At 34.2% G+C, this 17,020-nt stretch overlaps 1 protein-coding gene across 3 annotated transcripts in view; it reads left to right on the top strand.

The window, feature by feature from the left end:
- Window positions 1-17,020, top strand: part of LOC142334775 (E3 ubiquitin-protein ligase UBR2-like) — a 122,301-nt gene that overhangs the window by 23,040 nt on the left and 82,241 nt on the right. For 2 of the 3 annotated variants that reach the window (XM_075383062.1, XM_075383065.1), the window contains exons 6-8: window positions 1,470-1,558; window positions 14,187-14,364; window positions 15,754-15,991. In XM_075383062.1, coding sequence (XP_075239177.1) covers window positions 1,470-1,558; window positions 14,187-14,364; window positions 15,754-15,991 — 505 coding nt within the window. Of the gene's footprint in view, window positions 1-1,469; window positions 1,559-14,186; window positions 14,365-15,291; window positions 15,371-15,753; window positions 15,992-17,020 lie in introns of all 3 variants that reach the window. The other variant, XM_075383064.1, reaches the window with a different exon arrangement.

Raw genomic sequence — 17,020 nt, 5'->3', positions numbered from 1 at the left:
GTTTCGTGTGCGCTTCTATACTTGGGTAACTGTCAAGGCTGTTCTCTAATGTGTTTGTTAGTCATGGCTGACTTTTATGATTATTAATTTTATCGGTGACTTCAATTTTGTCTGTGACGTCCAGCACTCTGCAACTGAATTTGTTTGCGTTGCTTCATTTTTTACCATATTCTTTTATTAATAGCCGCCTCATCTTCTCAGCCGGCTATTATAGCGCTCCTATTTTTTTTACAATTCAAAGAATTTGAATTGTATTGGGGCGCTGTCTTTTTTTTTAAGGTCTGTTCACACATTTTCATGATTTTTGAAGTCAAATTGGAGTAGTGATTTTGGTCACGCCGAAACAGGAAATGGAGCGAAAAAGCGAGTGGTTTTGCGGCGTGAAATTTTTTCGCTCTAATTTTAAAGTAGAGTGAGAATACGGTGTTTGAACAAAAATTCGCTTTATCGGTAGTGGTTTTTTGTTCACATGCGGCAATTTCACTTTGATTTTTACTGTTTTTTCGATTTTTTGGATCGGATTTTTTTCTAAATGGTTTTTCCAAACCATTCATAGTCCGTTCTAGGTCTAGTTTTCTGTTTTGTCAATGAAAATTCTTTGAATTGTACGTCAGGACTTGTCCTGCTATGTTTTTTTACTTTGTCGAATAAAAAAATTTTTCGCTTTACCTCATTTTGCCGCTTTTTCAACATTTTGCGTGATATCTTTTTGACTTCTCTAGACTAGTTTCTCTCTTCGCTCATTCTGCTAAAAGTGATTTTGAACATCAGTTGCTCAGCAAAGCAATTCAAAATGAACAGAGTCAGTATAAAGAATTGAAGTCAGAAGTAGAAACGGGATAAACCCATAAAGCCCAATTTTAGATGCCCGCTATTTGAACGTCGTTACTATAAGTCTTAGTTACCACCTCTAATGCCTATTGGTATTGATAGTAGCCCCTGTAGCCTCTCTCTAAGAAACAGAAGTACGTTATCTTCAACTACGAAATGCCATCAAAATAAATCGGACTTAAAAAATGTTTTTGTACAAAAATCTTTTTTTTTTCAATATCTTCTGTTATTTCAATCCCAATCATGCTTATTGGAATCAACGGCGGCTATTTTCCGGCAATCTGCCGGGTATGTTTGGTGTTTGTCAGCCGTGTGATTAAGTTTTTTATAGTTGAGCTTACCTGACGAACCTCACTCGATAGAATGACTTCTGTATTCACTTTTAAAATCTAAATTAAGAATTGAAGTCTAATTGAAATTGAATAGAGGTAATCCAAGATTTATAATTGTAAGGCTATGTTCCGTGAAAATAAGGTCGTAATTTGAAATCTGGATCTCCCATTTGAAATTGTACTTTTGTCTTTAGTCTTTAACTAGAGGGCCTAAACTGTCTGTTTAGCGGCTCTTGCCCGACAATCTGCCGGCTATGTTTGTTATTTTTGATGTTGCCATTATTTTCGAGCGGAATATTGTTACAGGTGTTCGATCTGACTGGCATGGACTCTTGATCAAGACGTTCTTGATTGACTACGACCACAAGCGACAATTTGCAATATATTTCATGAAGGTATGGATGCCTACTTTATGACAATTTTGGTAATCCTGACTGAAGCACGCAACAATAAGTTATTCAAGTCAGTGGAACTCAAATAAATCAAATTTTTACCCGGTCGATGAATAGTTGGGTATTCGGTTGTTTTCTGACCAAAGAGGATTATCAAGTAAATATTTGGCGGCCTCATGTTTATCAAGCACTTATTTGGCTTTCACAAATCGAAGACAGTTCATGGTTTTCTTTCGCCGTATTTGAAACAGGAAGTGAAATGCGTGAAAACAGTGTTTAGGTCAAATTGTTAAAGAAACCTAAAGAGCAGAGGAAAGAAGAATGAGTAGGTTTCTGTCGCTTTTTTGAGAGAGAGCGAGAAGAGTAGGCGCAAGAAGAATTGTAGCAAAGCGAGCAAATTTTTTCGATCTTGTGCGCCTTTTTCAGAGCAGTTTTTTAATTTTAACTAACATTGTTTCAGTCAAAGGAATTTCTATTATTAATAGCTGCACAGCGATAGCTGGGGCTATTATTGGCCTTCTCTTGGTTTTTTACAATTCAAAGAATTGTATTGGGGCGCTGTCTTTTAACGACTCGAAGAGGAGTATTGGAGAAGTCATTTTTTTAATCAACTTTATTGGAGTGATTTTTGAAACGCGTGAAAAAATTTGGAGTGATTTTGGTGCTGAACAAAAGTGAAGAGCGGAGAGAAAAGAGAGTGGTTTTTGTTCATACCGCTGTTTTTGAGAGACGAGAAATTGATGTGTAAAAAAATTTCTCTAAGCGAGCGAAATTTTTTTGTTCACGTGCGGCATTTTAAAGCAGTTTTTTTTTCATTTATTTTCGTTAAGAGGTTTGGTTATGATTTTGTTTTAATTTTAGGCTGGTTTCGGTAGTGGTTTGAAGGTTTCTGGAAAATCATATGAATTTTTTGATAATTCGGAGATTTTTAATGTATTTTGCTGATTTTCGGGCCAATTTTAGCGTTTTTTTGAAGATTTTGTTTTACTGGCTCAAATGGGTATTGAAGAAACCCCTTCTACTTGAGCAATATTATGATAACAATTGGTTACAGTTTTGTGGATAAGAATCATTTTTTTGTTGAGAAATATGACAAAAAAATGGCGAAAATTGGAACTATTTTTCTAAACTTTTTTGCTGTTTTTCGTTTTTTTTCTGGCCTAGTTTTTCGTTTAAGTTTCTTGGCCTATTATGACTTGCCTATTGTTTTGCGAGCATCTAGATAACCTATTGGCTGATGGGCATTTTCCTTTGGATTTATATGCTTTTGAAATTTTAAAAAATTTGATAACTTTTTCCAGTTTTTTCAGTGAAAGTTGTTTTTAAGAGCTTTCTTAAAGTAGTTTTCTTAAAGTCGCTTTCTTATGGTTTAGCTTAATGTGTTTTGTCAAAATTCACATAAGTGATTTTAGTAATTACTAGTTGTTTTGATGAAGTTTTTTTGGCAGAGAAAGTTTTTTCGTGATCTCAATTTATAACAAAATTTGATCAGATTTTTTATCATATTTTGACAGATTTGATTTTATTGTCTTTTCTTTGTTTCGTGGTTTTGGTTCAAGATAATCATAAATTAGTGAAGGCACGTTTTGTTTGATGAGTAGTTGGATTGCGTTTAATTGGATTCCCACTTCGAGTCGTTTCCGGAATTTCTTCCGGCTATGTTTCTTTTTAAGATCTTTTCACACATTTTCATGATTTTTGAAGTCAAATTGGAGTAGTGATTTTGGTTACGCCGAAACAGGAAATGGAGCGAAAAAGCGAGTGGTTTTGCGGCGTGAAATTTTGTCGCTCTAAATTTAAAGTAGAGTGAGAAAGCGGTTTTTGAACAAAAATTCGCTTTCTCGCTAGTGGTTTTTTTGTTCACATGCGGCAATTTCACTTTGATTTTTACTGTTTTTTCGATTTTTTGGATCTTTTTTTAAAATGGTTTTCCCAATCCATTCACAGCTCATTCTAGGCCAAGTTTTTTGTATGAATTAAATTTTCATTTCTCGCTAGTGGTTTTTTTGTTCACATGCGGCATTTTGACATTGTTTTTTTTCTTATTTTTGATCGGATTTTTTAAAATGGTTTTCTCAATTCACTCATAGTCCATTCTAGGTCTATTTTTTCTGTTTATTCAATGAAAATTCTTTGAATTGTACTTCAGGACTTGTCCTGCTATGTTTTTTTATTTCGTCATGATTTTTGTTACGACCATATGACGTCACAGCCACTTTTTGTTCATGCGTTCATGCAATTTCAACTGAATTGCATGTGTGACGTCATTTTTTGCTCTTAGTGGAGCGAGTTTTTTTTCATGCGCGTGATTAAGTTTTGGTCACACTTGACTTACCTCACTCTCAAAAATGACTTCCTCAGTTTGAAATTGACTTTTATTTACTTTAATTCAAAGAGATAAGTTCAAATGGGTGTGTGTCACTCTAAATGGAGGTTATTTGAGATCAACTAATAGAGGCAGCAATAACTGAAACAGATTTTTAATCAAAATGTAACTGATCAGCCTTCAATGAAAAGACTGATTTTTTTGTTCTGTCTTTTTTTACTGTTTCTTTTATACTGCCGATCTGAGAATCTATAGCGGCTTTTTTCTGGCAATCTGCCAGCTGTTTAATCTAAACTAGTAATAGTGCGTTTGAGCGTAATAGAAGCGTTTTCGACTATCTGAATTTTAGCTATTGTTCCTCTACCTTGCTTCTCCCCTTTTGCCGTATTTTAAGCTTGTTATAGCAGTTTTGTGTTCTTGTTCATTTTTTTACTCTCATTTGAGGAGCTTTCTGGTTGAAATTTGAGTTTTGTTGTTGAAATTATGTTTTAGTAGTGTTGGTTGTCTTTCATTTTCAGTGATATTTTTTTTGAATTGTTTTTGTTAGCGAAATTTGAGTTAACTGGAGCTTTTCGCTGTTCTTTTTCTTTAACAATTTTTAGATCAAGATTTTAAGATCCATTCCATATTTGACTTAAAATAAATTGTACAAATTTCTATATTCAGTTTTTTTGGAGTTCTCTAATTGTTCAATCTTTCTCTAAGTAATGGTGGGTGACTTATCTAGGATAAGATGAGATAAGCTTTTTCTCGAAATGATGTTAGGCAAAATGCATTTTAGCGTTTTTTGGAGAATCTTATTAAATTATATGTTGTTGATTTTGTTTTTGTTAACTAAATTTGAGTTAATTGGAGTTTTTTGCTGTTCTTTTTCGTGATCAATTTTTAGATCAAGATTTCAAGATCCATTCCATATTTGACTTCAACTAAAATTGTACAAATTTCTACTTTCAGTTTTTGTGGAGTTTTCTAATTTTTCAATATTTCTCTAATTAATGGTGGGTGACTTATCTATGATAAGATGAGATAAGCTTTTTCTTAATAGCCGCACAGCGATAGCTGGGCTATTATTGGCCCTCTCTTGGTTTTTTATTTCGTCTTCATGATTTTTGTTACGACCATATGACGTCACAGTCACTTTTTGTTCATTCGTTCATGCAACTTCAACTGAATTGCATGTATGACGTCATTTTTTGCTCTTAGTGGAGCGAGTTTGTTGTTCATGCGCGTGATTAATTTTTTGGTCACACTTGACTCGCCTCACTCTCAAAAATGACTTGCTCACTTTGAAATTGACTTTTATTTACTTTAATTCAAAGAGATAAGGTCAAATGGGTGTGTGTCACTCTAAATGGAGGTTATTTGAGATCAGCTAATAGAGGCAGCACTAACTGAAACAGATTTTTAATCAAAATGTAACTGATCAGCCTTCAATGAAAAGACTGATTTTTTTGTTCTGTCTTTTTTTACTGTTTTTTTTATACTGCCGATCTAAGAATCTATAGCGGCTTTTTTCTGGCAATCTGCCAGCTGTTTAATCTAAACTAGTAATAGTGCGTTTGAGCGTAATAGAAGCGTTTTCGACTATCTGAATTTTAGCTATTGTTCCTCTCCCTTGCTTCTCCCCTTTTTGCAGTGTTTTGAGCTTGTTATAGCTGTTTTGTGTTCTTGTTCATTTTTAAATCTCATTTGAGGAGTTTTCTGGTTGAAATTTGAGTTTTGTTGTTGAAATTATGTCTATTAGTGTTGGCTGTTTTTCATTTTCAGTGATTTTTTTGAATTGTTTTTGTTAACGAAATTTGAGTTAACTGGAGCTTTTCGCGGTTCTTTTTCTTTAACAATTTTTAGATCAAGATTTTAAGATCCATTCCATATCTGACTTAAAATAAATTGTACAAATTTCTATATTCAGTTTTTTGGAGTTCTCTATTTGTTCAATCTTTCTCTAAGTAATGGTGGGTGACTTATCTAGGATAAGATGAGATAAGCTTTTTCTCGAAATGATGTTAGGCAAAATGCATTTTAGCGTTTTTTAGAGAATTTTATTAAATTATATATTGTTGATTTTGTTTTTGTTAACGAAATTTGAGTTAATTGGAGTTTTTTGCTGTTCTTTTTCGTGATCAATTTTTAGATCAAGATTTCAAGATCCATTCCATATTTGACTTCAACTAAAATTGTACAAATTTCTACTTTCAGTTTTTTGGAGTTTTCTTATTGTTCAATATTTCTCTAAGTAATGGTGGGTGACCTATCTATGATAAGATGAGATAAGCTTTTTCTTAATAGCCTCTCAGCGATAGCTGGGGCTATTATTGGCCCTCTCTTGTTTTTTTTATTTCGTCTTCATGATTTTTGTTACGACCATCTGACGTCACAGCCACTTTTTGATCTTTCGTTCATGCAACTTCAACTGAATTGCATGTTTGACGTCATTTTTTGCTCTTAGTGGAGCGAGTTTTTTTGTTCATGCGCGTGATTAATTTTTTGGTCACACTTGACTTGCCTCACTCTCAAAAATGACTTGCTCACTTTGAAATTGACTTTTATTTACTTTAATTCAAAGAGATAATGTCAAATGGGTGTGTGTCACTCTAAATGAAGGTTATTTGAGATAAACTAATAAAGGCAGCAATAACTGAAACAAATTTTTAATTAAAATGTAACTGATCAGCCTTCAATTAAAAGACTGATGTTTTTGGTCTGTCTTTTTTTACTGTTTTTTTATACTGCCGATCTAAGAATCTATTGCGGCTATTTTCTGGCAATCTGCCAGCTGTTTAATCTAAACTAGTAATAGTGTGTTTGAGCGTAATAGAAGCGTTTTCGACCATTCGAATTTTAGCTAGAATTCCTCTCACTTGCTTCTCCCCTTTTTGCCTTGTTTTAAGCTTGTTATAGCAGTTTTGTGTTCTTGTTCATTTTCAAATCTCATTTGGGGAGTTTTGTTGTTGAAATTATGTTCTAGTAGTGTTGGCTGTCTTTCATTTTCAGTGATTTTATTTTTGAATTGATTTTGTTAACGAATTTTGAGTTAACTGGAGCTTTTCGCTGTTCTTTTTCTTTAACAATTTTTAGATCAAGATTTTAAGATGCATTCCATATTTGACTTAAAATAAATTGTACAAATTTCTATTTTCAGTTTTTTTGGAGTTTTGCAAGGGTGGGTGACTTATCTAGGATAAGATGAGATAAGCTTTTTCTCGAAATAATGTTAGGCAAAATGCTTTTTTAGAGAATTTTATTAAATTATATATTGTTGATTTTGTTTTTGTTAACGAAATTTGAGTTAATTGGAGTTTTTTGCTGTTCTTTTTCGTGATCAATTTTTAGATCAAGATTTCAAGATCCATTCCATATTTGACTTCAACTAAAATTGTACAAATTTCTACTTTCAGTTTTTTTGGAGTTTTCTTATTGTTCAATATTTCTCTAAGTAATGGTGGGTGACCTATCTATGATAAGATGAGATAAGCTTTTTCTTAATAGCCTCTCAGCGATAGCTGGGGCTATTATTGGCCCTCTCTTGTTTTTTTTATTTCGTCTTCATGATTTTTGTTACGACCATCTGACGTCACAGCCACTTTTTGATCTTTCGTTCATGCAACTTCAACTGAATTGCATGTTTGACGTCATTTTTTGCTCTTAGTGGAGCGAGTTTTTTTGTTCATGCGCGTGATTAATTTTTTGGTCACACTTGACTTGCCTCACTCTCAAAAATGACTTCCTCACTTTGAAATTGACTTTTATTTACTTTAATTCAAAGAGATAAGGTCAAATGGGTGTGTGTCACTCTAAATGAAGGTTATTTGAGATAAACTAATAAAGGCAGCAATAACTGAAACAAATTTTTAATTAAAATGTAACTGATCAGCCTTCAATTAAAAGACTGATGTTTTTGGTGTGTCTTTTTTTACTGTTTTTTTATACTGCCGATCTAAGAATCTATTGCGGCTATTTTCTGGCAATCTGCCAGCTGTTTAATCTAAACTAGTAATAGTGCGTTTGAGCGTAATAGAAGCGTTTTCGACCATTCGAATTTTAGCTAGAATTCCTCTCACTTGCTTCTCCCCTTTTTGCCTTGTTTTAAGCTTGTTATAGCAGTTTTGTGTTCTTGTTCATTTTCAAATCTCATTTGGGGAGTTTTGTTGTTGAATTTATGTTCTAGTAGTGTTGGCTGTCTTTCATTTTCAGTGATTTTATTTTTGAATTGTTTTTGTTAACGAATTTTGAGTTAACTGGAGCTTTTCGCTGTTCTTTTTCTTTAACAATTTTTAGATCAAGATTTTAAGATGCATTCCATATTTGACTTAAAATAAATTGTACAAATTTTTATTTTCAGTTTTTTTGGAGTTTTGTAAGGGTGGGTGACTTATCTAGGATAAGATGAGATAAGCTTTTTCTCGAAATGATGTTAGGCAAAATGCATTTTAGCGTTTTTTGGAGAATCTTATTAAATTATATATTGTTGATTTTGTTTTTGTTAACGAAATTTGAGTTAATTGGAGCTTTTCGCTGTTCTTTTTCTTGATCAATTTTTAGATCAAGATTTAAGATCCATTCCATATTTAATTTAAAATAAATTGTACAAATTTCTATTTTCAGTTTTTTTTGGAGTTTTCTAATTGTTCAATATTTCTCTAAGTAATGGTGGGTGACTTATCTAGGATAAGATGAGATAAGCTTTTTCTCGAAATGATGTTAGGCAAATTGCATTTTTGCGTTTTTTAGAGAATTTTATTAAATTATATATTGTTGATTTTCTCCATCATCTTCCGCTTTCCTGTTTTCCTTTTGTGAACGGGTTTAATTAGATGATTTGTCAATAAGTATCATTTTGATTCAAACTACATGTATTACATGGTCACTTGTTCTTTTACAATGACCCAGGTTTGTTTGCAGTAGCATTTTTTGTCAGTTATTTTTAATTGCTCTTGAACGAAGTTCATGGCAATTATTGTGAACGTGTGTGTCTTTTTTTTGCAAAATTTCTGCTTGACGGTTTTTACTTTTCGAGTGACTTTTACGCCCTTGACTTTTTGCGTTTCGCGTGATCTAAAATTCTCTCAATCACAATTTCGAGTTCAATTGGCGGCAATTTAATACTAAAAGTCAATTGAAAAGTGCGCCGAAACTGCTGTCATTTTTACTTAATTTTTTAATAGTGGTATATGTAAACCTAAACCTCTAATGTGGTTATTTGTAACCCCCTATTGAACTTCTTAGGCCTATTTAGGCCCCCCTCCGCCCGACTGAAGCAGGTTGCAATTCTTGCGACGTTTAGTCAGTTATGTTTAAAGTAATGTTTTTCAGATATTATATCACTTTTTTTCAGTAATATTCTCTTGATATTTTTCCCGTAATTCAAATTGTTCAAATTATTTAGTACAATTATCTAGCAGGTGCATTGACTCTGAGAGGATAGTTTATTTTATACTTCGAGTCATTTCCGTAGTTCTTCCGGCTATGTTTTTTTTTCAAAATATGTTCACACTTCTTTTGACGTTTTCTTCTCAATGGGAAATCAAATTGGAGTCACCCCACTGGAGTAGTGACGGAGCGAAACTGATTGTTTTTAAGGCGTGTTTTTTAAAGTGAAGTGAAAAATGGTGTTTCAACATTTTTCGGTGCATTTTTACGTGCGGCAATTTGATTTCTGTTTTTGCTGTTTTTCTGTTCCTTTCTGTACAAATACTTCCAACGGGCAATACGTTTGCTCTAGTAATGCATAGTTGAGCTTTAAACCAATCAAAAGGCAACTTAAAAAACTTAAAAAGGCAACTTAAAACTTAAAAACTTAAAAACAATTTAACTGATAAAGCACGAGGAACGGGCAAAACACAAAAACTCTGTTGTATAAAAAAAGGGACTCGGGGTCATTGAAACTGTTCGATACATACTATTTTTTTCGAATTTGAAGTATACCTCAGTGTAACACACTTAGTAGCTGTAAATATTTCCGCAGAGGACAAAGTTCCATCAAAAAGAAAAAGCTTGCAAACTACTGTTTGACTTATACCCTTAACTGGTGTTGAGGTTATAAAAACCATTAGTTGAATAAAAATGTGGAGAGAATGACTTTGGCCCCACTAGAAAGCACCACAGCCTGTCACTTTTGTGATAAAGTCGCGAAAAAAGCTAACGCTAACACTATTTTTTTATTACCAATTGCCGTGGTTTAAAACCATTGACGCAATACTGAAATCTTAGTAGACGGTAAACTGTGTCTCATTAGAAGGCATGCCAGACGTGTATTACTGGCATTCAATGATTCGATAACGAAGATCTTAAAATGCGGTGAATTCTATAAACTCACTGATATGTCAAAATTAGAAAAACCATTAGCTCATAAGCTAAGCATCAACGAATTCAAATAATTAAAACTATGCTCCATCGGGACTCAAGTATTATCTTATAACATTCGTGAAGGAATCAGATTACAAAGACAAAAATTGTTAAATTTTTTAAAACTGTTGTACTGCTCCACTGTAGCAATATAAGACAAAATTAGCGCATTGAAACCTTTCTTTTCCGCTGTATTTGCAACCTCGGTGTGATTAAAGTCACAACTTTGCCGGTCCTCTCATTGAAATAAAAACAAGGAGACTCGTTAATGTGCGTTTGCACATGATGTTCCGACCCGCGCTCATCTACATTTTTGACTTAACTGTCTTTTGACTTACATTTTTGACAAAGAGATAATAAAAATTAGATGCTTGAGTTTGAAAAGATCGTTACACAACCAAACTAATAATTTAATTAGATAATGCCATGCCCCATTACAACGAGATCTGCTGTTAAAAAGAGTACGAGAAAAAACAATCGAGAAAAAAGAGTATTCAAAAAAAATCACAGCAAAAACTCGTATCTAAATTATAAAGCACCTAGTAACAACGTCAAATTACAATCAGACAAAACCCTAACTACACAAATTTACTTCTTCCTAACTACACATCAGATGGGATTTTTCCTTAATGATACTCGGTAACAAGTCGGCGAAAAGAAGAAATAATGAGGCAAAATTCAAAAATAAACCAAAATTTTTCAAACCAAGTAATATCAAGTCTTAAAAATCATTAGCTTTTAACAAAATAAGTCTTGATAAATTTACTCAAAAGTCATAATGAAACCGATAGGATCTGTCTTTGTGTAGACTAAGCCATAGGAACGGACTAAAGATGAAGAAAAACTCAAGAAAATTACGAACATTAAATTACAAACCTTGCGAAAACACAAATTAGTGAAGCCATTAAAATCATTAGCTATTATCTGAATAATATATTTATTTGCAATTTCTAGTTGAACCAATTCAGCTAAAATTGTTCTGAATGAATAAATAAGTTCAATTGGGCCACATTTGAAAATCATTGGGATCTGTTATTACGCGATTGTGCTAAAGGAAGAGAAAAAGAAACAAATACACCACTCACATAACCTTTTATGAAAACGCATAGTGTCCTACAAACAAAAGATCAGTTACGTCGTAATATCAGTAAACATGTTAATTTTTAAAATGCACAGAATTGTATGGGACCCCTCAATGATGAGATCAAGTTACGAAAAGAACAACAAAAGCTGAAAAAATTGAAAAATCTAAATTTTAAAAATATAATAAATTTTAGGACTATTCGGTATCAATTGACTGCTTTGGGAAAAATCTTTCATTCATACATCAAATATAAGCTTATGAGACCGGTCAGCATTTTACGGCTACATAAAGCATAAAAGAAACAAGCAAAAACAGCAAATTCAAAAAAAAAGTGAGCGAGAAAGGTGTCGAAGCCATTAAAAAATGAATTTTTCTGTAAAAAGCCTTCTACTTTCCTTTAATTTTACAAATTGGATTCTTCTGTTTAACATCTTGTCTCCAATAAATCAACAAACATGAACAAATACATTAAAATCACAAAAGTTTTGAGAAAACCATAGTATCAACGCCATTAAATTCAATAGCTGTCAATGGAAGCTAAAAAATACGCTTAATTATTTCTCGACGAGACGGCAAGGATGTTTGTCATTCGTAAGTTGTCGAAAAGTCATTACAATAAGTCATTGACTATGAAAACAAAGACAAAGACAGCAAAATCCAAAATTTTGGTAGAAAATCACGAGAAGAAAGTGTCGAAGCCATTTAAAACAGATCTTTGCTCTGAAAACTGTGTGTTTGATCCATCGAACTTTTTCTATTAGCCAATGCAATCAATATTGAGATAATGTGTTTAGATGCCAAAAGGTGCCATAATTACGAAAAAAATATCCAAAAATTTAAACTAAATTTATGAAAACCCGTGCATCGATGTCATAACACCAATAGTTACAGAATAAAAACCTTAACTAGATTAGTTTTTGCTGATGCAGAAAGGAAGGGGGTCCGGTCATTACTGAGACCGACTTACAGTTCACGAAAATAAGATTAAGATCGATTAAGGTTTAAAAAAATTCCCAAAAGTCTCAACAGCCATTAGAATCCATAGCTTTCAACGGAAGTCAATAAATACGCTCAGTTATCCCTAGATTGGAGGACAAGGATATTTCTCATGCAAGGGTAATCAATAAGACATCACGATAAGTCTTAGGACTATAGAAACAACAACAAATACAGGCAAAACCAAAAATTCCGTAGAAAAGTGCGCGAAGAAAGCGTCGAAGCCATTAAAAACATAAGCATTTCTCTGAAAACTTTATCCATGATCCATTGAACGTCTTCTCTAAGCCAATTGGAGATATCAATTTCAGGAAAATGTGATAAGATTTCAAGAGAAACCAATAATACAAAAATATCCAATCTTTTTTTTTAATTTGAAATCTTGTGGCATTGAAGCGATATAACAAATAATTAGAAGATGAAAGCGCTAACCAGATTAATATTGGTTGAAGTAGCAAGAAAGTGGGTCCTGTCATTACTGTGATTGACTACAACTCATGAAATTTAAATAATGATCGATTAATGTTAAAAAGATTATAAAGATTTCTCCAAAAACCATTTTTGAAGTCTTAACAGCCATTAGCTGTCCACTCAAAGTTCTATTTAGATTCTCTAAATGCTCATCAAGTAACCTTTTGCACCTTGAGTCAATGAGTCTTTGCCATTGGACTCCAAAAACTTAGTGAAGCCTCAAGAAGAGAATCAAAATTTCGGTTGAAATTAAGGAAACTCAGAGCCGAAGCCAAAGAAAAACACGAGCGATTCCTTGAAAACGAATTTCTTTTGTTCGTTGGGCTAGATCAGACTGTAAATCAGGTTTGTCGTTAACGGAACTTCGATATGACAAGTAAGAAGTCTCTAGGGGACTTAAGAAAACAAAGAAATATGAAAAGTTCTCTAAAAAAGAGCTCTGAAATAGAAATTGATTTTTTTAATAGGAAACTTCCCTATGAGCCAAGAACTAGTTTTTTATCGCCTTTTGTCTATTAGGAACTCAAAATTGATTCGCTTTTTTGCGTGAAATGTAATTTTGAATTAATATTTCCTAATAAAAAAGACCTTAATGATCAAAATCATACCAAATATCTCGAGTTCACACAAAACTTATCAAAACCTCAATAACTCCTCGAAAAAGACGAAATTCAAAAAAATCTTATAGTTTCGAATTCTACGCTGGACGAGCTTATAATGATACCACTCACATTTCTCTACGATGAATATATCGATCGGCCTAAATTGTCTGAACAAAAAAAACCCATTTGAGTATATAGTTCCTCCCCCCACAAGTGGGGTCGGAACAATTAGAAAGTGAAAAAAGTGTGAGAGATTTTGAGAACAACAGCGTCCCATTGCAATTTGGTTCTGTTCGGTTTTTGAGACCATCGATGAGAGGTTATCGCGTAGCAGCTTTTGATGATTGTTTTTTCTGCGCGAAGAAATGAAAATTTAGATAAATTGTGTGCGAAAGGGTGAAAGTTCGATAACCCTTTTATAAGCAAAATTTTTTACCAATTGTACTGATCGATTTCACCATTTTGGATTTGGAACCACGTTTATATATGTCGATCGAGTACAGATCTCTGAACAAAGAGTTCCGCTTAGGTAAAGTCCCACCCCCCACCCAACCCCACCCCCAATATTGGGATCGGAACAAAAAGACTCACTACAATAGGCAGAACTGATTTTACTCGGAACAGCGATTTATAATTTGTTCAAGGCAATTTACATGTTGAATTGTAGCTATCCATGAGTCTGTTTCATGGTCTACAAACAAGCGCAAATTTTCTGGGACTCATTTTTTGTTTTTTTTTTTACATAGCAATTAATAATGATTCACAATGATTGAGGTTAAATGGTAAAATAATTAGTTTATTTTGCAGCACTATAGTCAAATAATTGAGGACTACGCGAATGATGAGCATCATCACAACTTCTCGGTGTCATCCATGACAGTCCAGATCTTCACAGTCCCATCAATAGCACGCTATCTCGTGTTCCAGTGCGGAGCACTCAGAACTACCCTGGCCACTTTCATTGAGGCTTTCACTACGCCCAAAGGTATGTAAAGAATTTAAGATTATCACACTATCATTTTTTACCATTTTGGCATTGGAGAGGTCATGCATGAATATTGAAGAATCGGTATGGGCACGTACTACAAGAAGATTAGAAGAGCAAAAATGTAATAACGTGTGCATAAAGAGCTCCAGTCGCTCATCATACTTAACTAAAGAAGTGAAGCCTTGAGGAATAAGAAAGAACGAGATCAGATGTTATTGGTGTTAGGGGGTCGAAGCGGGGGCAAAGAGTGTGAAAATGGGCCGGAATTGGATTCGAACCAGCATCTCTTACTTGCAACCTTAGTGTGCTAACCATTACCCCAAGTGGCCTTAAGCCTTTGAACTTTGGAATCTCTCGTAACCCGTTCTCTCCTTCTTTTTCGTTCCTCAAGGCTTCAGTTCTCTAGCCAAGTGTACGTTGAACAAGTAGAGCCGCTTGTCAAGTTTCTCTTATGCTCAATTTACATTAGGTTGTTCTCTCTCTCAGCCTTCTAACAATTGGAAATATCCAAGTTCGAATGCTCAAGACCAGCTGGAATCATGGTCTATCAAACAAGGCTTGCAAGTAAGAGATGGTGTTTAAAATCCGGTACTGGTCCATTTTTAAATTAGAAGCGCCTGTTTTGACTTTCCTATCGAATAAAGTGAAGTTAATCTGCTAACTCAAATATATTGGGATGTATTTTTTAGAGGTTTAGATTTCGAGAACCTTGTTCTCTCATGTACGTAATTATGAGCTTAACCTGATTGTCATTCAGTTTACTCGACGCAAATTCAAAGTGAACATGAATGAGCGACTGTTTGTCAGTGGCAGATAAAAAGTACCCAAAACGAGGCGTCTTATTGTCGCATATGCAACTGTCCCCGTTAGATGACTTTCTCGAATTACTTTTCGATTGGTTCTATTTGCAAGGCCTGTTTTCAGGAGAGGGGCAGTTCAATTTCGACATGAAATCGCTCAAAAGCAAGTTCTACAATTACCACTACTGCGCCTTCCATATAGGGTAGGTAATTGTGTGTTCGCATTTTTTGTCCACCTTAATGAAACTACATTCTATACTAAAACCCTCTGTCATAACCTACTCACCCAAAACTTTTCCTTCCTTTTTCGGAACCGAACCTTGACGTCAATTGAAGACAACTATTCATTTTTGAGAGGAGTATTGAGGAGCGTTGTAAGCTGAATGACAATCACTTTTAATACAAAAGGCACAACTGTATCCTTCACCTAACCACCCCATCCCCTCCCTCCATGCACCCACCGCCTGAAGATAATTATGAACAAATTATTCTGCGTGAACAAATTATTGCCTTTTGTGAACTCAGGGGAGTGGAGAAGGAAACAGTTCATAAAAAGCTTTAATGGTTGAAGGCATTTGGATTTCAGGTTCGGTTCCGAGTGTAATCATTAAGCGTGCTCTCTCCTCATTTGTTCATGCCCAATCTGGTGCTAATAGCCCATCATCTTCCTCCGCTTTATCGGTGGTACCGGGGTCTGTGTCTCCCATACAGATTCAGAATGCGACTGGGGGCAACACTGTTGTGATAAGCTGCGGCAAGCTCAAGTTGTCTAACATGAAATACGTATCGTGGGATGTGGTGGACATTGCACGGGATGACGTTGAGTCAGTTGCCTAAATTTAATGATATGCACATTAATTGTTGATTATTAATTGCTCTTGAACAAAGTTTGTGGCAATTATTTGTACTGTGTTGGTTTTTTTAATTGATCTTGAACGAAGTTCATAGCAACTATTGTAAACGTGTGTGTCTTTTTATGCAAATTTTTCGCTTGACAATTTTGAGCTTTTCTTCTAGAACATTGTGTTGATTTTTTTACGACGCGATTCTTTTTGACTTCTGTTTTTGAAGGTTGGGCAATAACATGTACTGATTAATAGCCGCCGTCAGCTTCTCGACTACTATTATTTAGGTGCTCTCCTTCTTTCCACTTCAAAGAATTTAAATAGTTTTGGGGCGCTCTCCTTTTACGACTCGAAGAGTATTGGAGAAGTATCTTTTTCAATTTTTTTATTGGAGTGAATTTTGAAGCTGACAATGAAACGCGTGAAAAAATTTCTTAGGTGTTGAACAAAATTGAAGAGTGGAGCGAAAAGAGAATGGTTTTCTGTTCATAGTGCCGTTTTCGAGAGCGCTAAATTGCGGTATGAAAAAAATTTCCCTAAGCGAACAAAAAAGTGCGGCATTGTCATGTATTGTTTCTTAGGGGCGTAGGATGTTAGGCGAAAAATCGATTAGGTGAACATTTAAAGGTGGAAATTAGGCAAAAATTTTGGACAAACAAAAAGTCGACATTAGGCGAAAAACAGCAATATGAACACAGAATCACTTAGTGGAGCGAGTTTTATCATATGTTTGAGTTTTTGGTCACACGTGACTTACTCAACTCAAAAGTTGATTCCTCACTCAAATTGACTGCAAGGAGATAAGTTCAAGTGCTTGTCACTAATTGAAGGTTATCTAAAGGCAGTTAATAGAAGCAGCCGTTAGTGATCCAGATTCTTGATCAAAATAGAGCTTCTCGGCATTCAATGAAAAGCAGAAATTTTCTTGGTCTATTTTTGTTTCGTTTTTTTGAGACTGTAGCTCTCCGAAGCTATCGCGGCTGTTCTCTGAGAATCTCAGCTATAATC

This window comes from Convolutriloba macropyga, chromosome 2 (genome assembly GCF_964194025.1).
Source record: "Convolutriloba macropyga chromosome 2, txConMacr16.3, whole genome shotgun sequence".
In the NCBI taxonomy this organism is placed as follows: domain Eukaryota; kingdom Metazoa; phylum Xenacoelomorpha; order Acoela; family Convolutidae; genus Convolutriloba; species Convolutriloba macropyga.
This window is presented reverse-complemented; position numbering and strand designations above follow the sequence as displayed.